The sequence below is a fragment of the Eubalaena glacialis genome, chromosome 10 (assembly GCF_028564815.1).
Source record: "Eubalaena glacialis isolate mEubGla1 chromosome 10, mEubGla1.1.hap2.+ XY, whole genome shotgun sequence".
NCBI classification, from domain to species: domain Eukaryota; kingdom Metazoa; phylum Chordata; class Mammalia; order Artiodactyla; family Balaenidae; genus Eubalaena; species Eubalaena glacialis.
Genome location: NC_083725.1, coordinates 25344708 through 25369156, shown reverse-complemented (window position 1 = coordinate 25369156; position 24449 = coordinate 25344708). Strand labels below are relative to the sequence as shown.

The following is a 24449-nucleotide window of genomic DNA, read 5'->3' as shown; positions in this document are numbered from 1 at the left end:
ATGATTTATCTGGGCTGGCTGCTAGCCGGCTATGGCTACTTCTCAGTTCTTCCCTTTACATTCCTAGTCAATATGAAAACGGAAGGCAAGAAGGTCTTCTGTTTAGAGACTGTAAAGATAGGTCTTGGTGATAAAGTCTTGGTGGTAAAGGCTAAACATATCAACCCAGAACAAGTGTTTTTCCAGCTGTAACTATGTGTGATTCCCTTGGCTTGATTCTGTAGAGGATGTAAGACAAGACTGTAGGATCTGCCCTCAAAGTGCTTCCAGTAAGATGAGCTAAGTCAAGTATGGTGGCATATCTAATTCAAGACAAAATATAATGGCTCCTTTTCTCTCATAGCAAAACTTCGTGGAGTGAATGTACAAGTCACGGTAGGCTCTTAATTAAAGGAACACAGTAAATCTTGTATTGGAAGGTGATTATTCTGGTCTCTTTGTAGAGATGAATTGGAAATTGTCTAGAAGAAGGAAAATTAGCTTAACCAAAGTTAAACTCATAAATAATTGAGCATTAATTAAACATCTGTGGCCTATGTTTCTCTTTGATCATAATTTCTCCCAATTTATACACCTCTTTGATACCCGATTAATCATTGTCAAAGATGCAATTAACAATGATTATTACTGTGTATTAGGTTTTGCCTGGGCCCTGAAGAAACCATCCTAAATTACGAGCTATGATTGTCACTTGATTTTCTCACAAAGAATAATCAGAACTCCTGGTCTTAAGTGCCTTGGAATGTGAAACTAATGAGTCTCTTAGATATTATTAGAGGACCCTACAGAGCCCATTGGTGAAAGTTGGGAAAACACTGGGCTTCTTAAAATTAATTCTTGTAGAGTGTTACAAAAGATGACTGAACCAAAAAGATAACGGTGTTTCTGGTTCTGTTGTTAGCGTTCTCCATGGAAACATCGCGGAAGCTTCTGGACTCAATTTCCTTCCCCATGTGTGAACGTCACTGAAAATATCCAACTCCATTCTATCCCCATAGAACTTCAGAAACTAAGCAAAATGAAGACTCAAAATTCATTTCAAATAATGAAATGAAAATATAATGTAGAATGGAACTGGGAAAATACCTGGTTTAAATTCTGGAAAGTACTAACTATACAACTCTGGATAAGTTGCTTAATCTTGTTTAGTCTAATTTCATGCGGATCTCATAGGATGTTATGATGATTAATTTAATACCTTTGTATAACGTACAGTGTTATGTAATTTCTTCTTTTTCTTCTTGACTCAATTCATATCTTTAAGCAACTCACTTTAAAAAATAGTTACTTACTTGCTTAAATTACTCTTACCTTTTATTATCAGCTGAACTGTGTCCTGCTCAAGTTAATATGTGGAAGTCTTAACCCCCAATACCTCGTAATATGACTGTATTTGGAGATAAGGCCCTTAAATAGGTAACTGAGGTCAAATGGGTGGGCTCTAGTCCAATATGACTGGGGTCCTTGTAAAAAGAAAATATTAGGACACAGACATGCACAGAGAGAACAATGTGATTATTAGTAACCATGATCATGTCCTGAATGCGTGGAACACGTCACCATTTGCCAACCACCGTGTCAAGTCAGCAGAAATTACAGAAATTGAGAGCTCGCCGCAGAAATTCACACACCCGTGCACCAGGTAACAGACCACAGGCAGACATTCACTCAGCCTTTCACGTGTCCCTCACGGAGGGCACGCTCTCTCCTGGGCGGGGCGAGCACAGACACTTATAGGGAGTTTTACTACTTTTAAAATGCGTTGAGTCTGGAGCCTGTGCTCCGCAACAAGAGAGGCCGCGACGGTGAGAGGCCCGCGCACCGCGATGAAGAGCGGCCCCCAACTTGCCACAACAAGAGAAAGCCCTCACACAGAAACGAAGACCCAACACAGCCAAAAATAAATAAATAAATAAATAAACAATTAATTAATTAATTAATTAAAAATTAAATTAATTAAATATAAATATATAAAAAATATAAATATAAATAAATTTATATATAAATATATAACATTAAATTAAATTTTAAAAATAAATTAATTAATTAATAATAATAAAAAATCAACCACTGCAATTAAATATTAAAAAAATGCGTTGCTACAACCATGTCTCACTTTTGCTTGGATCAGTCAGCAAACGCTTTTTGGAAACCCCAAATTCTCCACACCTCCTACCTTTCCAGCTGCCCTGCTCCTCAGGCCGGGTCCCCATGGGAGGCGGGGCTGCGTGCTGACGCACGGCGAGTGCACTGACGTCCTCGAGCCCCGCCCCCACGGGGCCGCCTGCCGGTTGGAACGGCAGCCCCCCGGCGCTGAGGGCGATGAGGCCGGCGCCAAAGTGAGCGCGGCATGGAGGGGCTTGCCTAACTGGGACCCGTGGTCTTGCGTCTTCTGGCTGCGACGCGGGTCCTGCGCACGCTGCGGGGCCGCAGCCGCCGGGCGGTGGGCGCCCGAGGGGCCGGGAGGCGAGCCGGGGCCCCCAGGCGGGTGTGGGCACCGTGTCCACAGCCAGCGTCCCCGAGGCCGCGCTCGGGCCATGATGACTCGGTGAAGCTGCGCTGCGACAGCGCAGCCGACTTCTTACCGCGCTGTGAGGACCTGTGCGCGCTGCAGGACTTGGTGCCTCTGCCCGCCGTGCGCGCTTTACTGCGGGAGGGTCTGCTGGACTTAACGCCGACCGCCTCCGCGGGGTGGAATGGGCGCCGCTCCTGAGCACCCTCTGCCCCCGATCTGTATCCAGAGCTTCTTCCAGCCATGGCTTGGTGAGACAGGTTTGTAGTTCCCGCTTCCAGGGGCTCTCGTGTGGGCGCTGCGAAGCGGGGTTTTAGATGGTGCAAGGTGGAGGGTGGGCACTAGAACCGGTGCCCAGTGGCCGGGTGTGAGTGCACTAGACGGGGCATGCGGCCTAGGACTCCTGCCAGCTCAGTGACACCGGCCGAGTGCCTTAAGGCTTCTAGGTCTCAGTGTTCTCATCTGGAGCATGGGCTTAACAGGACCCACTCTCTGTGGAGGTTACAAGGTCTCACTCTGTTAATGCTTGTAGACTCTACAGTGTAGAACACTTAGCACAGTTTGGAGCCTCTTTAATTGTTCCACAGATGTTACCTGGTCTGTTGAATGACTGCCTGGTACAGACCAAAGCGATTAGGAAATGGATATATCCCAGCTTCATTTCCTTTCCATTAAAACAGGGCTCAGGAAAAAAAAATCTTTTTTTCAATAGTCGTATCATGTAGTGGAAAGAGCACCGGTGTGAAGGCAGCTTAGGGTTTGAATTCCAGGGCTTATGCTCTCTGTGGCCTGCGCAGGTTACTTTTGAACTGCAATCCCCACACTTGTAAAATGACATTAAAAACAACTCTTTCTGTGGGTTCTTACAATTAATTAAGCACGTTATGTGTGTAAAGTATCCTGGCACCTGAATGAGTTGTCAGAACCAAGGGCTGCTGGAGACAATGCTTCTGCCCTAGGTACTCTCCCCTTCTACTGGGCGGCAAGTAAACACAAGCACAGTAGTCAGTGCTCTGGAAGAAGTGAGTTCTGGTGCTGCAGAGCACAGAATCTTTTTTTTTTTAATTTAATCTGGGGTTCACACCATGTGTTATCTCTTCTGCAAGGACAGTTCAACTCATCCCCTGGTGAAGAGAACTCAGATTATTCTTTGCATCCCATTCAGGTGTAAGAACTGTTCTGTACCTCTGAAGGGACTTTACTTAACCAGAGTAATAAGTTAGAAATCAAAAGAAATTAGAGCTGGAAGGAACCTGAAAGGCCACGGTACTTAATTTTGCCTAATATTTGACATTGAATGTAAGAAAAGTTTATTGCAGAGCCCATTCTCTTCAGAGTTCCTTCACTGAACTTTCTTTATGTTTTTCATTCAGTGGGTCTAGCTTGTAGATTTTGGCCTCCTCCTAAATTTGCTTCTTCATCCATATTATATTACGTTTTGCCCGGACTATGGCAGAAGCTCCTGGGTGGTTTTGCGGCCCCTGGGCTCATCAGTTCCTCTAAATTCATCTGCCTACTCGGGTTGAGTGATCTTCTAACATAAAAAGATATGCTTAAAATAATGCTGCTAATAGCTTGCCCACACAGAGTTAGTGCATACTAGCCGCCCAGCATGTGCTCTGCACAGAGGCGTGTAGTCTGAACTGTGCTCGGCCAAGCCTCGTGGGGCTCTTTGACCCTGAGGAAGGGGAGCTTTTTGTGATCACTCCCTTTATCTAATCGATCCTTCAGCAGCGGGGCGCCTTTTTCTAATCAGCGGAGGCACCCTTACTCAGCCAGTGGTAGCCCCAGGCCTCATCACCTGTGGGATACAAGCCATGCTCTCTCCCAGGCTTACTTCGGCCAGCATCTCTATTTTCATTTCTGTCTCTTCTCACACTTGGCCCCCTGGCCTTTAGTCATCCCCACCTGCAGTATTTAAAGTGCCCAGCAGGTGTCGGGCTTGAGTGTCTTTGCACAGGTGCTCCCTGTGCAGTTAATGCACCTCCTACTCCAACTCTGCATACTCTCATCTTTTCTAGATTCTACTTCAGGGTTATCATGAAGCCGTCACTTAGATATAACTTTTTGCCTCCATAGGAACCTCTGTGCACAAAGGTTATGGTTCTTTATCTCATGTGATTGAAATTTTGAGTTTATACATCTCCCTCCTTAATGAAGGCTTTAAGGGCAGGAGTCGTTTCTAATCCTTAGCACAGAGCAGATGCTTTTTTTTCTTTTATTTAGATGCTTTTTAGTGATGATAAAATATATGGTTTAAATCACTCATTTTACAATAATTTTGGTTTGGGTTGTGACAGAAATAAAGTTTACAGAAGTCGTGTTCCTGCGATAAGAAATAAAGATGTGACCTTGCAGTTGTGTAAAGCTCTTAAATGCTGTGTAAGTATGTCGGGTGCGCTAAGGAACCTGGATTTAAATGGGCTAGTTCTTAGAGAGAGCGACTTAACTATGTTAACAAAGGTAAGCCTTCATTGTGTCCTGCCAACGTTTGATAGTTGCTTTTGGAGCAAACTAAAGCAATAAAATTTTAAGCTTGTTCTCCCCATTAAAGGGATTGAATAAATCGGCCACTTTGGTGCACCTGTGTCTTGTGAATTGTCCACTTGGAGATAGAAGTTTAGAAAGTGAGTTTCAGTCTTGGTTAAGTCTCTTCTCATCAGACTGGTCTCGTGATTTCCTACACACCATGTTACTTCCTGTCTACCTTTTCTTGGTGTTGTTGATGCCTGGGTTGTCTCCTGTGCCTGCTCAAACCATGGTCCATTCTCATTTGCACCGTGGAAGTTTGTCATGCATTAGTTCTGGATACTGTCAGAACTAATTTTACTTAAGTTTGTGTTAAGCCACAAACCACACATTTTGTATATTTTCTGTTTTTTTGTGTTTGTCTATATTTTAATGTTTCTCTTCAAGAAATATTATGGGAAGGGAAATAGCAAGATGTAAAGAGCAAAAAAGTCATCATTATCTTTAAATTGTTAGAACATGTATCTGCAATCATAATTATAATGCACTGTGGTATGTGTTAAAATAGGAAATATATGTAACGTCCCGTAAGAGCAGCAAACTCAGTGGTGTTAGTGAGGGTGTGTCATGGAAGTAATCACAAAGCAGGTGACTGTTAGTTGGGGTCCTGAAACATTAGTGTGTGTTCCCTGTGTCCAGTAGTGGTCTGGAGGGGTAAGGAAGCCTGCCTTTCAATTTGAGGGAGCAGAGGGTTTGAGGTCCTCTCTCTTCTATTGCTCTAGTATACTGCATAGCACCTAATAAAATACTGGGTTTATAGTTGACATTTAAATCGCTGATTGATCATCAAGATTGGGAAGTATCATTGGAAATGAAAATAGGAAGAGTCTTAAGATTTTTAGGTTTTTCTTTTTTTTCCTATGTCTCAAAAGGTATGTAGTATTTTACTGAGTGGTTGGGAATAAAGTTTGCAGTATTCAGTGTATTCAGTTTTAGTATCTAAATAGAATTAAACTGCTGCTGTAAACTGGAATAACACTTTGTTACTGACAAGTTTTCGAATGCATCTGTTTGTCAATTACCTGTTTGGGAAGATTGTAGTTAATGATTTGAAGAATGTGGCTATAAACCTCCAATTGACTCAAGAAAAGCAAACAAGTCAAGACTGACAAATGTATAGGCTCTTCATCTTATTGTGTGTGTGGTTTTTTTTCTTTCTTTTAGTTATTTGTCAAGGTGTAAAGAACTCTACCACTCTTAAGACAGTAAACTTCACGGGGTGTAATCTGACATGGCAGGGAGCAGATCACGTGGCCAAGATCTTAAAGGTGATTTTTTTATGTTTGAACTTTCATGAAAACATGTGATTGAAGCACATAATATATTGATACAGATGGCAGCTAATTTTTGTCTTTTGATACGTGTGAGTGCAGCTTTCGTTTTGTTGAAAGAATATGACCAGTTTTCAGTTTGGGATTCTGCCATTTAGTAAAGATAGTCCACTTAATTTTAGAAATAAGAGATATATAATAATATTTTAATGTATTTTTAGTTACTGAAAACATTGATTGTGATACTGTGAAAAAACTATGCCATTATAGTCTTCAAGACTTAAATGAATCAAGTGTTTACTAGCTGCTGTAGTTTATAAACTAATAAAAATCACTACATCAGCAATTAGTAAATACAGTTTTTAAAATAATGCCTTAACAACGTTACAGTGGTTATAATTACTGTATTTAGGCCTAAAGTTATTTAATAATTTGACATGAAGCCTTCTGAATAGTTTGATGGTACAGATCAAGGGTAGGTAAGCTATGGCTGGTGGGCCATATCCAGCCCGTCGCCTGGTAAAGAAAGTTTTTTTGGAACATAGTCGCACCCATCGTTTACATGATAGCTATGGCTACTTTCACCCTACGCCAGTGGGGTTGAGTAGTTGCAACAGAAACTGTATAGCCCACAAAGCTGGAAATGTTTAAATTTAGATTTTAAAAATTGAAAAATTCTTTGAGCCTATACAGGGCAAGCCCATTGACCCCTGGGGTTGAAAACAGTCAAGAACTTGGGTGCCTAAGCCAAATGGCCTAGGTTCAAATTCCCTTTCTCCCATTTCATAGCAAGTGACCATGGACAAATCACTTAACCTCTGTGCCTCATTATGAGGTTTAAATGAACTAATTTGTATAAATAGTGCCTGGCACATACTAAGCACTGTGTAAGTGATTGCTGTTATTTCTGCTTGGAGCTTTTATATGTTATTGTTAATAGAAAAATGACACTAATGATTTTCGTTTTAGAGTGTCAAAGGCACTTTGAGTCTTTTATTTTTTCAAGAACGTAATAAGACTTTTTTCATTTAAAGTCAGTGTTCCCTATTACCAAACTTTATTTTATGAATATAAAGAATTGAATGTCTTTAAGACAATACTTGTGGTTAAATGTCAAACCACTATTTTCCCAAGGCGCATCCAACTGGCTGTGCATAGTCCAGGCCTCTAAAGTTGGTGTGCACACCCTAGGTAGCATGTGAGATCCATTTTGTAAATATAGTTTTAAAAATAATGCCTGGGACTTCCCTGGCGGTCCAGCAGTTAAGGCTCTGCGCTCCCAATGCAGGGGGCCTGGGTTCGATCCCTGCTCAAGGAACTAGATCCCACGTGCCTGTCGTAACTAAGAGCCCACATGCCACAACTAAAATATCCGGCATGCTGCAACTAAAGACCCAGCACAGCCAAACAAACAAACAAACAAATAAATAAATATTTTTTAAAAATAAATAAAATAATGCCTTAGGAGTTAGGAAAAGAACATATTAGAACCTATTTAGCTTTGTATCACTTAAACACTATATGTGTAGTTTATAATGTACATACATTATATGTATAGAACTTCGTGTATATAATTTGTTAAAAAATAAGATGCATATTAAAAATTTTTCTTATGGGTTGCCCAGTCAGGTGTTTGGAGACCACTGGAGGACAGAATGATGACATTTAGAGCCTCAGCAATGATAGAATTTAGAACCAATTCCCTGACTTAGAAGATAAGGAAAAGAATTCATAAACTGTAATTGAGTTGTCCAACTTTACATACTGTTCAAAAGCAGGTCATCCAGTGGCTGGAATCTAATCACTGACCGACTAGAATCTGGGTCACTGGACTCATAAACCAGAAGTGACTGTTTAATTTCTCAGGTTGATTCTCGTGGCATATATGCTTGATATGTGTGTGTGTAAATCTCTGACATAATAAGCCATACTCAGTAGGCACACCCTGTTTCCTTCTTCAAGCATCTTAATTTCATCCCATTAAATCTTTGAAGTATCAGACTACCAGAAGGCATGAAGAAACCTGGGCTGAGAGTCTTCGTTCCAGGAGACCTGATCTTGACTGTATGGCTGGTTTGAGGCTCATCACTCTGAACTGCAACACGCTCATTGGTGACCTGGGTGCAAGTGCTTTGGCAGAATCTCTTAGTGAGGATTTATGGCTTAGAGGTAAATTCTAAAATTGAAAATATTGAATTTTTAATATGATATATGCTTAGCTTTTGGCATGATACTGTTGTGATAGGATTTTTTTAAAGCCTCATTTTACTGATAACTTTTATTTTGCATTTAATCTGTCTCTAAGAGTTGCATATATTCTTTATAGAAACTACGGAGTAACAAGAGAACAATTACCTATAATCTTAATACCCAGACATAATCACTGTTCATTTTGGTGCATACACTTTCAGTCTTTTATTTTTCTATAAATATATTTGTACACTTAGCGATTACAAAAATAGAATTGTAGTATACTTGCTATTTCATATTCCTGCTTTTTTCACTTAATGATGTATCATGTAGTATTCCATCGTATTGATGTCCCATAGTTTAATCAATTCTTTGCAATTAGATTTACACAGTTTGCTTTTCCCTGTCAGAAACAATGTGAATACTTTGTATATACGTCTCTGTGTCCACTGGGATTACTTCTGTAGAATAAGGTCGTAGAAGTGGAATGACTAAGTGTGACATATTTTTAAGACTTTTCTTTTCTTTTTTTTTTTATACTGCAGATTCTTATTAGTCATCAGTTTTATACACATCAGTGTATACATGTCAATCCCAATTGCCGAATTCAGCACACCACCATCCCCACGCCACCATGGTTTTCCCCCCTTGGTGTCCATACGTTTGTTCTCTACATCTGTGTCTCAACTTCTGCCCTGCAAACCGGTTCATCTGTACCATTTTTCTAGGTTCCACATACGTGCGTGAATATACGATACTTGTTTTTCTCTTTCTGACTTACTTCACTCTGTATGACAGTCTCTAGATCCATCCACGTCTCAACAAATGACTCAATTTCGTTCCTTTTTATGGCTGAGTAATATTCCATTGTATATATGTACCACAACTTCTTTATCCATTCGTCCGTCGATGGGCATTTAGGTTGCTTCCATGCCCTGGCTCTTGTAAATAGCGCTGCAGTGAACATTGGGGTGCATGTGTCTTTTTGAATTATGGTTTTCTCTGGGTATATGCCCAGTAGTGGTATTGCTGGGTCATATGGTAATTCTATTTTTAGTTTTTTAAAGAACCTCCATACTGTTCTCCATAGTGGCTGTATCAATCTACATTCCCACATGACTGTTTTTCTTAAGCAGCTTTAATTGTGAGAAGTAAAGAGCACTGGAATTAGTCAGATGGATCTGGATTCAAGTTCCAGTTCTGTCACTTACCATCTGTATCACAGCTCTCCAGAGAAACAGAACCAATAGGAGATAGATATAGATATAAATATAGATACGATTATAGATTAGATAGATAGATGAGAGATAATAGATAGATAGATAGATGATAGATAGATAGATAGATATTGCTTTAAGGAATTGATTCACACAACTTGGGGTTTGCAAGTCCAAGTCCAGGCCGGCAGGCTGCAAATTCATGTAGAAGTGGATGCTGCCATTTTGGTGCAGAATTTTTTCTTCTTCAGGAAACTTCTGTTTTTGCTCAAAGGGCTTTCAACTGATGAGATGAAGGGACTCTCCTTTACTAAAAGCCAACTGAATATAGATATTAACCACATCTACAAAATACCTTCACAGCCACACCTAGATTAGCATTAGGTTAACTGGACACTGTGGCCCAGCCAAGTTGACACATAAGACTAACCATCACATCATCTATGTGACCTGTGGCAAATACTCAGCTTCTTTGGGTGTCAGTTTCCTCATCTGTAAAATACTGTAAAAATTGCTCCCCAAAGAATTTGCCTTAGGACTCTTTTAATGAAAGTAACAGAAATCCATTTAGAACTCAAATTAAATAAGGAATTTACTGGCTCATAAATGAAAACTCTGTCTTTGGTCATGGTAAGATTCTAGGTCTCAAATGACATCATTAAGGCTTAGGTTATGTTCCCATTTCGGCCCTGCTTTTCTCTGTTGGCATCATTCCAGAAAAACAAAACAAAACAACCCACAAAACCCAGAATTGTCTCTCAGTGGCTTGATTGGGTAACTTGTCCACACCTGAATAATCATGAGGTCAGGAATGGAATATGCTGACTGGCCAGGCCAGGGTTACATGGCCATCCCCAGAGCCACGGTCCACCCTACCCAATCCATACAGACAGAAAGTGAGGAAGGGTGAATTCCCCCAAAGGAAACCAGGGTGTTGTTATGATAAGAAAGGGAAACAGATGCTGAGCAGGAAAAACAATTCCACTAGAGTTCATCATTTGTCTACCCAGCACTCTACACGTCTTTCCTCCCAAGTAGTAATTTGAAAAATGCTCCCCCTTATACCACTAGACACCAACTCATTCACTTCTGCCCAAAGGAAGATGGTCCAAAGCCATCTACTTCTGGGTTTAGCCCCAGGTCAGGGCTCTCTGAGTGATGTGTGCACCCTTCGGTCAGGTCCAGGTGTGAGTCCTCATGGTCCCACAACCTGTAGCTAAATAATAAATGTCATCAGCCCTGTGTGCCTCGTGTGTCACAATGACCCGAAAGTCATCGGATAACTGCAACTGAAAATCCTCATTGATGATGTGTGACCCCACTGTGGTCACTGGTCCATACACTATATCCCACCCTGCAGTTCGGGAATGTGACGTCATCCCTTCCTGGGGAATGGAGTACATTCCTCAACAAGTCCCCAGTCACACCCCCGGAAAGCTATCCCTTGTCAACTCTGCTCCTTGACCTCATCTGGGAAGGGCATCAGAGGACTTTTCCTTCCTGGGGTCTGTGCACATTAAAAGCTCATTTGCCATTTGTACGGCGGGACAAGGATGGAGGTGGGGCCGGGGAATTTAGAATTGGCCTAGGGCTTCAGCAATCACAAGCCTTTATTTTTTCTGGACTTGAAATTTCTCCAGCAAAGCAACATTCTGGAAACTTCAAAAGGGCTTTTACCCTTTCCCTTCCCTTCCTGAACACTTCAGTGCTGAAGCCATTAGAGGTAGACCCATTGCAGTGGCTCAGAGAAAGGTGTCTGAGCCCCAGCAGTTGTGAGGAAGGCATTCCTGGGAAGAAGCAGCCAGAAGTAGGGAATCAGCCTTCGAATGAAGAACGTATGGGTGAGGTGCACGGGATGGAGGGCAGCCTGGCCTGGGGAATCCGAGCACCAGTGGCACGCAAAGGGCATCCACCCCAGGTCGGGGGGGTGACCTGACACAGTGTGAGAGCAGAAGTGTGATGGAGAAGTAGGGGGAAGTGCTGCTTGGGGGAAGTGGCTTGGCCTGGGGTGTCAGAGCCTAAGTGAGGTCAAGGGCATCTGGCAGAGGAATGGGCCAGTGCAGGGTATCAGAGCTTGTGCCGAGTGAAGAGGGTGTGGTGGGGAGCAGCCTGGCCTGGTGTGGGACGTTACATTCCAGGCAGGATGGGGAGGATGTCCACATGGGGAGGTGGCGCTGGAGAAGTGAGAGGAAGGCATCTGTGTGCGTGTGTGTACGTGCGTGTGCACGTGTGTCCACTGAGAAGGCCTGGGAACAACAGCACCCCTTGCCTACAGACCTTGGAACCAGGGTTCCTTGGAGAAATGGCTGCTTCCCATTCTCAGGTGGAGAAAGTACAAGATGATCCCGGAACGTTTTTTTCCAGAAAGCAATGAAGTACTCAAAAAATGATGGGATCTTGTAAAAAATGATACAGAAGCTAGCTTGAATGTGCTCCCAGACAAGGGAGCATCAGAATAAATAATGAGAGCAACAATTTGCTGAAAAAAAAAAAAAGAAAACCGTTAGTCTACATGGATACAGATAAAGGATAAACCTATAGAAAGTTTGATGGGGCATGGTATATTTACAAATTTTTAAAGTACCTGTCCACATATTAAGCCCTCAATTAATGATATTTACCACAAGGATGAACAGAGGCTTATCAATTACAAAGGGGAGAAGAGGAACTTTGCGGTGGAGAAGCCTGGCAGACACCCTCTTAATCCAGTGATCATAGTGGATACCATCAGATACAGGAGAATGGAAATTGTGTGTCACCTTATAGTGTGCAACGAGAAAACCAATTACCACCTCGGTGATGTTCCTGTCAGAGGGACTGCCTGAATTTAATTGTGAGAAAATTTCAGACAAACCAAAATCAGGAGACATTCTTCAAAAGAAAGGGACTGTACCCTTCAAAAATGTCAAGATCGGACTTCCCTGGTGGTGCAGTGGTTAAGAATCCACCTGCCAATGCAGGGGACATGGGTTCGAGCCCTGATCCGGGAAGATCCCACATGCCGCAGAGCAATTAAGCCCGTGCACCACAACTACTGAGCCTGCACTCTAAAGCCCGCAAGCCACAACTACTGAGCCTGCGTGCTGCAACTACTGAAGCCCGTGTGCCTAGAGCCTGTGCTCCGCAACAAGAGAAGCCACCGCAATGAGAAGCCCGCGCACCGCAACAAAGACTAGCCCCCGCTCGTCGCAACTAGAGAAAGCCCGCGTACAGCAACGAAGTCCCAACGCAGCCATAAATAAATACATAAATTTATATTAAAAAAAAAAGTCAAGATCATGGCAAACAATAAAGATTGAATATTCCGGATTGAAGGAGACTAGAGAAGCAGGAAACTAAATGAGATATGTGTTTCTGGAGTGAATGGTAGACACACCAAAATTATTATTATTTTTTGCTATAAAGATCATTATTGAAACAACTGGGGAAATTTGAATAAAGACTGCAGATTAAATAGTAGTATTGTATAAACATTCGTTTCTTGATTTCTATTTTGATTGTGGTAAAGTAAGGGAGGGAAGGTCCTTGATTGTAGGAAATAGTAAAATATGTGCAGATAATGGGGCATGGCTCAGAAACTTATCTTCAAATGGTACAGTAAAAAGAAAGTTCTTTGTAATTTCTATGTAAGTTTGTGATTATGATTGGGAGAATCTACAGCCATTTTTTTGTGGCCATTTTTTTCAATCAAATAAAATATCATGGCTGTTTTTTTTTTTTTCAGTGTACCACAATGTCCAAAATAGAACTCTTATTTCCTTAGATATGCTCCCTCCTATCTCAGAAAATGGCCCCAAACATCCACCCTCTTGCTTAAGGCAAAAGCCTAGGAGTCATCCTGATTCCTCTCTTTCTCTCCACCAGCAAGTCCTAGCAAGTCCACCTCTGGAGCAGATGTTAAACCCGTGCACTTTCCATTACTACTACCACCTCTCTAATACAAGCCACCACGTCTGTGGGTCTGTGAAGGAGGTTTTCATAGAGAGGTCAATGGGAGGCTATTACCTTTGTGTATTCTACAGCCAAGTGTCTGGCAATCGGCTTGAGGCTGTGGTTGATCAGAAGGACACCGACGGTCAGCTGGACTTGAGTGCAGGAGAGCAAAGACGTGATGAACTCGCCCAGCCTCTCTGCATTTGTCCATCCCTGCAGCTGACGGCAAAAAGTCCTCAATAAAGCAATGAGCACTGCATCACTTCTGCCTTCAAATCTCATACAAGTTCTTCTTTTGGCCAACTCTAATTGGAACTATACATAGAAGGGAGTTCTGGGAAACAGTAGCCAAGTGGACAGAAAGCATTTCCATCACGACATTCTCTGACCATCCAATCTAAAGTTCTCACCTGGTCCTACTCTGTCACATCACCCCATTATAATTCTCTGGGTGGCATGTATTGCCAGCTGCTGTTGTCTAATTTGTTTATTGTGGAGTTCCCCACTGGAAAGCTAGCTCAGGAGAGCATGGATCTTATCTGTCCTGGTGCCTACTTGATATCCAGGGCCTAGAACAGAGTAGCACATGGAGTTGAATAAATGTCCCTCACTACCTTGCCTTTGACAATTCCTTATTTTTGGATCTGTTCCAACACCCTACTTCCACATGCTGATTTCTTTTATTAAATAGGAATTAATAGAATTCTTTTGGTTTAGAGTAAAAAGAATGTTTACTTAGACTTAAATAAAGGGGAATATATTGGTTCGTGGAATGGAAAAGTCCAGGACTTTTTCAGGTACGGCTGGATCCAGGGTGCTCCCATGTCACTGAGATTTGCTCTGCTTCTTGTGCTTTGGTTTCCACCTCGGGCAAGCTTTCTCCTCAGGTGGCACCTTTTCTCATGGGTTCAGTGAGAATAGAGTTTCTTTTTGCCAGTAGTTTCAATGAAAGTTCTGAGAGCAGAAGGGGAATCCTCCCTCTGACCCCTGCCCCCATCCCAAAAAAGGTGCCGTTGAGAGAAGGAAGGAAAATGAAAGCCAGCTGGGCAGATACATTTGTTTGCTACAGATTTGTTGTGAGGGTCAAGAGATGATATTTTAAAGTTTATGACATATAGTAAGCCCTCAGTTATGATGGCTACTACAACAATAATATTGTCATGTAATTATTATTGCTGCGTGAAAGCATGTTGTACACTTCAGGGTACCAAACCAATGTTGGATGTCATTATCTCCTTCGGAGTTCGTGGGTTTAGACAGTTCAGGAGCGGAGGAGAGGAGAAGGGCTCCTTTCTCATGCCCCAGGGGAGGTGGGGTTTTCTGTCTGGGCAGCGGGGTTGGAGGGAAGGCTGGTCCTCCTGTGGTTCTCAGGATGGCCACTTGGTGGCAGCCTTAGCCCATACTGCTCCCATCCCAGCACCGTCCCAGTTTGACTAGCCTGCTCATCTGGGCTTTCCCAGGAACCTCAGGGTCCCCAGCCCTTCTCAGACCTCCTGCTTGAGACTCTCCCTTGTGCTGGAGATGGGGGCCACGTGTACACAGATGCGATGCACACAAAGGATCTCCACAGTTCCTTGGTGTGTCAGGGTTGCAGTGTGAGGGCAGGGAAGCTTTGGGAGTTGGGGGCATCTCCACCAGGAGTTCGCAGGACTGCCAAGAGGCTGGGTGTGTATTTGGTGAATAGCCTGGGTAAGGGACTCCAGTGGACATTTATCATGTTCAGGTTGCCAAGCACTTGTCGAGCATCCTTGCTCTATTGGAGGAAGGTCTAGCCTTCTGAGTCCTAACCGCCCCCCCCAAAAGTTGAAGCCTGAGAACTCATCCCCCAGGCTTCTTTGTCGCTACCAACTGGTCCTAGGTGAGACCCAGAGCCCTGTGACCAGACTCACGGACGTGAGACCCAGCCTGGAGATGAGAACAGCATGAGGAGAGAAGTTCTGCCATTTTTCTGGCAGAGAGTACAGAGGCGTCAGCTTTCTCTTGGAGGTGGGGGTGAGAGGGGGGCAGATGGTAGCAGCTGAAGGCCAGGTGCCTGACCTGGATGTGGCATTGCTTAGGGGAGAGTGGGTAGTGGCAGATTTCTCGTCAGGCCAGCTCTGCAGTTTCGTTACGGGCATTGCTTTTGGAAGCTTGGTCTAAAGCCCTGTTCTCCGGGCCTCCCACAGTGGTGTGAGCCATTCAGTCTCCTTTTGTAAAATCCTGTTTGGGGTTAATCCACCAGAATCAGCTTTAGTTGCTTGTAGCTAAGAGCCCAGACTAATGTAAGTGCTAACACTGATTTATCACATGCCAACTGCAAGGCCAACTGCAAGGCCTCTTTTAAATTTCAAATAGTTCTATGAGGTAGGAATTCTCATTTTATAGATATAAGCAAAACATACTCAGAGAGGTTAAGTGCTTTGCCCATGGTCACACAGCATGGACATACCAGAGCCTCAAGTCCAATGTAAGGTATGTTGGTCTCTGGAGTCCATGGTCTTTCCACTGTGCCAGGCTGTTTGCCATCAGGTCAGGGACATTATCGGTACCTCCAGCACCCAGCTCAGTGCCTGACACATAGTAGGTGCTCAATAAATATCCGACCTTAATAAATACTGAACAAATAAGTAAATGAAAATGCCACAGTGTTTTTTCTTGGAGTGTGGTCGAGCTCGGAGCATCTTTGGGGTGGAGACAAGTCCCGGTAAAATGTCAGGTGAAACTTGTCTTGGAAAGTCTCAACCCTCCTGAGAGCCCTGTCTCCTCCTGGCTCCAGCCCCTCTGCTCCATCTGGAACTTAACTGTCTATCCCCAAAGGTGAATTCGAACGATGGCTGTGATCACGTTGACAATTTGCTTCCTCCACATTCAGTGGTGGCAGGAGCGCAGAGTCACTGCTATCAAAGGAATCGAGAATTTGAACAGAATCATCTGTGCATCTGATGCATCAATCTCCTTTCCTCGTGCCTGAGGAGTGGCTGCCCAGCCTCTATTAAGGACCTGACTGTCCACTTCTAGCGCTGCTCTGAGACAGTAGTGTTCCTCTGGTTTGTAAAGCCAGGTTCCCTAGAATGCTGGTTCTGCTTGAGCCCACAAGAGTATCACATGGGACGCCCACTCCACCCCCCTTTCTTTTACTTGTTAGGTTTTTTTAAAAATTTAATTAAAAAATTTTAATTCAAGTATAGCTAATTTCCAATGTGGTGTTAGTTTCAAGTGTATAGCAAAATGATTCAGTTATACACACACACACGTACACACACACACGTATATTCTTTTTCAGGTTTTTTTCCATTACAGTTTATTACAAGATATTGAGTATAGTTCCCTATGCTATACAGTAGGTACTTGTTTACCTATTTTGCATATAATAGTATGTATATGTTAATCCCAAACTCCTAATTTATCTCTCCCCATGGCCGATATCCCCTTTGGTAACCGTAAGTTTGTTTTCTATATCTGTGAGCCTATTTCTGTTTTGTAAATAAGTTCATTTGTATCACTTTTTTAGATTCCACATATAAGAGATATCATATGATATTTGTCTTTCTCTCTCTGACTTACTTCACTCAGTATGATAAGCTCTAGATCCATCCATTTTGTTACAAATGGCATTATTCCATTCTTTTTTATGGCTTAGTAATATTCCATTGTGTATATATATATATATATATATATATATATATGTATATATGTATATATATATATATATATATAATATATACCACATCTTCTTTATCCATTCATCTGTTGATGGGCATATAGGTTGCTTCCATGTCCTGGCTATTGTAAATAGTGCTGCAGTGAACATTGGGGTGCATGTATCTTTTCAAATTAGAGTTCTCTGTGGATATATGCCCAGGACCCATTCTCTTTTTTAATTGATAAGCCTTCAGATGTGTGAAGGCAGCCACTTGAAGTCTCCTGTATTCAGTCCCATGCCCTCCCACTTGCCCCCAGGTTTTCTTCCTCAAGTGAAACATATATACCTCCTCCCCACGCTCCTCCTCAGACGTGGATTTGCGTTCCTTCCCCCTCCAGTGGTTCTGCCCTAGACACACCCCACTGGCCTGTGCTTCTTGGATGTGATGCGGGATCTTGTGGTATGAAAGCTGTGTCACAAGTGTGGTCTGCCCAGGGCTGGGTGGAGTGTTGGCTCACATGTTCCTCGCTCTGGGTACCTTATGACTGGGTTCAAATTCTGGCTCTGCTTTTTACTGGCTGTGTGACTTTGGGCAAGTTAGGAAACCTCTCTGTGCCTCAGTTTCTCCATTTGTAAAATGGGTTTATTACAATAATATCTACTTCATAGAATTATTGTAAAGACTAACAGAGTAAATAAGTTAATTAGAACAGCGGCTGACATAGTATTCGAGACGTGTGAAGCAAAAATAAATACAACAGTCAGTGTCAATATCACAAGTATTATTGAATGTCTACACTGCATCACCTCTCATGCTGACTTTATAGCCAATTAAAAATCCATTGTCTTTTTTTTCTTTTTCTTTCTTTTTCAAAAAACAGGCTCTGCTGCTAAGCCCCATCCTGTCAGCACATGCTTCAGCAGTTGGATTTCAGGGAGTGTGCAGGAGTTCACATCTATTCCTCGGACACGACATCATCTTGGTTGCTCCTTGTCTCAAACGGCTGGCTTGCTGGGATGCTAACTCTGCCTTCCAGCGTGTGTGGTAAAGTGTGCTGAGCCGTGGGCAGTATCTTGCTGACTCCAGACACCCGACTGTGTCTGCAGCCCTTCCTGTCTGTTCCTGCACTACCACAGAGCCTCCTGAAGAAGGCTTTCCCTGCCCTTAGCTGGACGGGCTGGGCCCTCAGGCCAGGCGCCTGATGTTGAAGCGAGATGGTCCCCAGACACCCGCCTTCCAGCCTTCCTCCACCTGTGGTCTCAGGGCCAGCTACAATGGAATCCCGCCACCCCAGACCTGCAGCCTCAGGATCTGGGATCCAGGAATGTGCAGTTTATACAGTGTCTCAGGAGACCCAGAAGGCTGGCCGAGGGGATGATGGAGGAGCTCGACCAAATGTGGCTGCGGACGAGTGCTGCCACTGACCTCCCAGCCTGGGCAGGGTGGGGCGGATGTGGCTGCCTGTGGGAAACCCTCTTCTTGTCTCTAAGGACCCACTTTCTTTCCTCCTTCAGCATTAGGACACGGAGTATGGCAGGACTTGTGGGCTGGATCCCTGGGCTCCAAAGTGTGGATCTCTGAGAAGTTTCACCCCATCTCAGCCCGAGAGGTCGTCAAAGCTTCTTCTTCATGTTCACTGTCGCGTTTCCGGCAGGCTGCTGCTGGCCATCATGACAAGAAGCACTCTAGACAGACAGACCCTGTGGGTTTCCTTGTTCTGGGCTGGGCTTGACAGCCACGCGCCTGGGCTCACCTGCTCAGGAAGAGGCAACGGCACGGTGCTGTCCCCGGCAGGCCAACACACCGACACCTGGACCTGGGGACCGGGAGGCCTCCACAGACCTCACCAGCCTGTTCTCCTGCCTTCTCTTTGCTCTTCCCAGCCTCCCAGCCCAGAGATTTTCCCCTTAGAGAAAACTCCACGGAAGGAGGTTCCCTGGGCTAGCTTGGTCAGTCCTGCCTATCAGATAACCATGGGTTTGAGTAACAGGATGGGGTCGACCCAGCTGCAATGTTCTTGCCTTTCATGATCCCCTAACCCGAGTCTTCCCAGCCTGCCTCCATCGTGGAGGGGCTGCTCACTGGCTGGACTTGTTACCAGCCTGGAGGAAGGTGATCAGGGACTGGGACAGGCAGAGCAGACCCTTTCCAGCCACATGTGAGCCCTGTGACCAGACACTTCCCTGGTCCCTAGGGTGGACTTCTTCAAGACTGAGTGGCACTGCTGTGTGATTCAAGTTCAAAGGCATCTTCCCTGGCCAGGTACAGACCCTGTTTGCACTTACACACACACACACACATAAACACACACACACACACACACACATACACATGAACATGGGCAGGTAACCATGGCTGGTGTCCATATAGATATGTTCACTTCATTCATGCATTCATTCACTCCATGATTCATGAAGCAGGCAAATACCAACCTCCTATTTCGTGGCAGGTGCTTTATGAGGCACCAAGATAAAGTAGTGAATAAGATAGACACAGAACCTTGCCTGGAGAAGTTTAGAATCAGAGGGAAAGAGAAGCATTAAATTAGACATTAAAAAAAGTGTGGGGTTATGTTAGCTATGGACACCAGCTAAAGCACGAGAATAGAACCCTGAAGACCCTCTTCAGGGTCAGGTGCAACCCCCTGGGTTGTGAGATCTTGGGGGCATCTGAAAGATCCTGTGTGAGGGGCTGGGTGACAGCAGCTGCTTACAACAGTGAAGAAGCATTTCAGTATTTTAACAACCTGATACAACTGTACTTGCGAGTGCCAGCTGTATACTGGCCCTGGAGAGAACATCGAACAGGGGAGTATGCAACCTGGATCAGGTGTCAGGAGATATTTAAGCCGAGACCTGAGGATGAAGTAAGAAAAAAGGATTAGTGGGCATTGCGGGTGCTGGAGAGGATTCCAGAGAAAGTAAGAAACGCTTGGACATGCCAGGACCCGTAAGTGAGAAAGAGCCTGGCATAATTAAGGAAATACAATTTTTTCCACTAACTCTGGCACATGGAGTATGAAGGGAAAATCACTGTGATGGGCTTGGAGATTAACACGATTAGGGGTCGTGTCAGCAACACTGAGAGGGCTGAGGGCTTAGTTTGTTGGAGATTACATTTCTACCACCCCATGGCATGGCAGATTGAAGGAGAAATTAAGTTCAACGTTCGAAAAAAAATTTCATTTCATATTCATTCGAGAGTTTGACCCACCACGCAACCCTGCCAGCCGAGAAAGGCTCTGGGTGCATGGAACACGTGCTCCTTCATGTTTTTAGGTCTCTGCCTAATGCCAGATCCTCGGAGAGGTCTTTGCTGATTCCTCCTTATCAAACAGCCATTCCTCCTTCAGGACCTGCTAGCATCCTTTCCTCACTGCATATTTCTCACCGTACTCAGCCTGGACTCATGATATATATTTATTTAGGTGTAAGCTCCGTGAGAGGGGGGTCATTGTTTCCCCAGCATCTAGAACAGTCATGGCCTTGGGGCCAGTGCTCAATGATGTTTGTTGAATGGATCTTGAATGGATGAAGAAAGACCCCATGAAAGGCGGAGAGAAGGGCCAGCACCCAGGGATGGAGATAGCCTTTAGGAAGGGGAAATGCTGCTTCCTTATACGGGAGCCAAGAGATGGTGGTGGGGAGGGGAAGGGGACAGAGGGGTTGTAGGCTTTGTGTGGGTGCTTGAGGTTGTTCCTTCCTGCCAACTGTACTTTTCCTTTAGAAGAAGGAGGCAAGACCATAAGCTGAGATGGAAGGCGTGGCTGAGGGAGGGGTTGGTTTGGGGAAAGTGAAGACGTTGTGTAGCCTATGAACGAGTTGTTGAGAAATATCCGTAAGATTGTCAAGCAGTGCTAGTGTCAGAGTCTAGTTGAGAGGGACTTATGTATTGGTACTATTGTGACTGATTACCTGGTTTCTCTCCAAAGGCGGCCAGCTGTCCAGGGGTGAGCAAAGAGCCGGCAGCCAGATGATTTTCCAGGGCTGAAGTTTTACAAGAGAGACGCAAAGTGAGAACATCGAGGCAAAGGAGTGTTGGATTTTTGGGAATGAGTGGTTGACGTGCTGGACCAGGGAATGGAAGCTGGATACGGAGGGAGGGGGAGGGAGAATGTAGCAAGTAGGGGAAAATCTGGGAGTCAGTGAGTAGCAGACTCAACAAGGACAAAGCGCTGGTTTATTGGGAGTAGCTGAGTGAGAGAGCTGGATGGCCACGGCAGTGTTGGAGGGCAGGGAATATGCGTCTGAATGTCTGATTCAGGCTGGATGGCTGAGGTGATGATCAGGTCTGGGGTTTGGTCAAGGGATTAGGTTGTTCAAGGTCGCTGGAGACGAGGAGTTCAAGCTGTGTGTTGGAAGGGTTGTCTGCATAAAGCACTGAAGTCACCTAGGGTGGTGGAGGAGCTTCAGGAGAGAGGAAGATCATGAGCAAAAGTCAAGGCTTTGACAGATGAGAGGCATAGTCAGGAGACTGCACATGGCAGGGACAGCCTGGAATCAGGTGGAATCAGATGGTCTTTCATCTTGTCGGTGCAAGCTTGTTCCTCCCCCGACCCCCTGTGTAAGTGCCATTGTTCTAAGTGCCAGATAAAGAGTCATTCAGTTTCTTCCTTGACATAGAGCTGCCTCTGAATTTTCTTTTCTGGGTTCCGTGCTTGGTTCTCTCCTCTTCTTCATCTATATTCGTTCCTGGGTGACCTCACCAAGTGCCAGGGTTTTAAGCCCAAACTCTGTGCTGCCAGCTCCTACCTGTGTCTCCAGACTCTCGAGCTTCAGTCTATTCAAAATCTTCGCTAGGATGTTCACATGGATCTCAGACTTAAAGTGTCCAGAACCAGAGTCTGCATCCCCAAACTCTGCTTCTTCTTTACTCCTTTTAGAGAGTAAATGGCAATTCCATCTTTTCAATTGTTTTGGCCCCCAAATCTGGAAGTCATCCTTGACGCCACTCTCAAACCCACATCCAATCTATTATCCATTTTTGACGGTTTGACCTTCAGCAGAGCCAGAATCTGGCCACTGTCTGCTTCCACTGGATCCAGCTTGCTCCACCCACTCCATCTTGTCTCATCTACATTATTGCCTCCTAACTGGTACCCTTACTTCCTCTCTTGCCCTGCTCTGGTCTGTTCTCTACCCAGCAGCCGGAGTGACAATTTTAAAACTTAAAAGTCATGTCAGTCTTCTGGTAAAAAATTTCCTTTGGCTTTGCATCTTAGTTGAAGAAAAAGCCAAAATTCTAACCATAGTCTACAGACCCTATGTGATCTAGCTGTGGATACCACTGACTTATCTCCTACCTCTTCAGCCTCTGTCCTACACCATCCCTTGCTCTCTGCTCCGGCCACACTGCCCTCCTTGCTCTTTATCATACACACCAGGAAAGTCCTTACCGCGGGACCTTTGCACTTGCTGTTCTCGCTGCCTGTGATATCTTCGTTCAGATACTTGCATAATTCAGTAGCTCACTTCTTTCAGGTCACTGCCCAATGTCATCATTTCAGAGAAGACTACTCTGACCTCCCCCCTCACCTGGACTTATTGTTGTTCATAGGACTGACCACTCCCTGATTTAGCCACGATAGGCTAAATAACGTTATGGTAACAGATCCCAAGGTGAAGTGGCTTATAACATAAAGGGTTATCCAGTGGTATGCTGAAGCCAGCTTGTACTGGATCAGAAGAGCCAATTGTTAAATTTTCAGGAAATTTAAGTCAGTGTTAAGCACGGTCATTATTAAAACTTAAATTACATAAACTTCCAATTAACAAACATTAAAAATGAGGGCAGTACGTACTCAAAACACATCAGATCTCCATTGTTTTACAACATTTTACTATTATTATTAATGTATATGAAGTTTATTATTATTACCCCATATTATTATGACCTCTGTGCTTGAGGTTATCTATGTCTTTTTTATTTGTATTGTGGAAATACTAATATATAATATGTGCTACTGTGCATTTCTACCTAACTCCTCATGCAGTGATGACATGTAGAAATCAGCCATATTGGGAATATTTACATACCCCTGAAATCAGTAAAGCTACAAATCAGGGTTTGATCGTTTTTGTGTCTCTCTGTGTGTGTTTATCTAGACTTAAAAAAGTGATGGGGAGAATACTTATGATGCAGATTAAACTTCAAAGTGTGTCACGTCTACAGCCATTACACCGTAAATAGCAAAAACTGAAGCAGTATTCAAAAACTTACACCTGATTTGGCAAAGAGGTTGCTCACCACTGATGAATGAGTGAAGTTCTGACCCATAGGTCTTCATCGTGTCACTTTCGTCTTACTTATTAACATAAATGAATATATCAGGCAACATTCACGTTGGAAGTACGCTCATCCATCAGTTGCAGCCATAGGTTGATTATGGATACAAGACTTCAGCAAAAATGAACCAAAGCATCTGTATCGATTGGGTACATGGCATTTCAGTGTAGAGTAGTTTGTTTTACTATTTGTAAACTGCATTCTTTATATCAGCAAAGTTTCTAATAAACATACACACACACCACGCACACCCCGTACTTATATACCCACCCCTCCCCTCCTTCTTTGGAGAGCTGGTTGTTAAACATTCACTGGGTTGATCCCACATGCACACGCCATGCCCATCATGGGTCCTCTGTTCACACCCCTCACTCTGGGCCCAGGTGATGGCACTTCTACCACGTGCAGTGTTGCTGACTGCTGTGGCAGGGGAAGAGACCCACTGGCTTTCAAAGGCTCCACCTAGAAGGGACATGCACTCCCCTGCTCCTATTTCATTGTGGGAAGCAAGCCACATGGCCACATCTACTGTAAGTGAACAGAGAAGTGTAATCCTGTCACGTGCTAGGAAGGAGGGGGGAGAACTGGAATGCAGGTGAACAGCCCAATGACTCCACAATGTACTAGGTTCTTGTCTAGAATCCTCAGCCCCACACTGAACAAACATTCCACTGGAGAGTGTTTTGTTCACTGCTGTCTCTTGGAGCACCTTGAGACACTCAAGAAATACTTAGTGAATCAGAGAGGAGACTAGCCTGAAGGAGGAAGGCTCTGGAAGCAAACCCTAATGGATCAATGGAGAGGGTTATCCAAATCTTGAAAAGCAATGTGCTCTTAGAGCCCCTCACCCCACCATATGCAGCTGGAAATCCATGGCACAGGAAGTCAC

The 24449-nt window shown here is 44.1% G+C and overlaps 1 protein-coding gene across 1 annotated transcript; it reads left to right on the top strand.

Moving 5' to 3' along the window:
• The first annotated feature begins 2899 nt into the window (after positions 1-2899).
• Positions 2900-23149, top strand: LOC133099821 (centrosomal protein of 78 kDa-like). The gene is made up of 6 exons (XM_061203688.1): positions 2900-2958; positions 4813-4975; positions 5067-5139; positions 6206-6309; positions 8307-8481; positions 18156-23149. The coding sequence occupies exons 1-6, from the start codon at positions 2900-2902 to the stop codon at positions 18296-18298; spliced, it is 717 nt and encodes a 238-aa protein (XP_061059671.1). The 3' UTR covers positions 18299-23149.
• Positions 23150-24449: the final 1300 nt, after the last annotated feature.

Bases quoted from the DNA above. Each gene is read 5' to 3' on its own strand.
- LOC133099821 (XM_061203688.1), top strand. From the start codon at position 2,900: ATGCGGCCTAGGACTCCTGCCAGCTCAGTGACACCGGCCGAGTGCCTT. The intron at 2,959-4,812 runs GTCTCAGTGTTC...GGGTTGTGACAG, and splicing joins GAGTGCCTTAAGGCTTCTAG to AAATAAAGTTTACAGAAGTC. The intron at 5,140-6,205 runs GTGAGTTTCAGT...TCTTTCTTTTAG, and splicing joins TGGAGATAGAAGTTTAGAAA to TTATTTGTCAAGGTGTAAAG.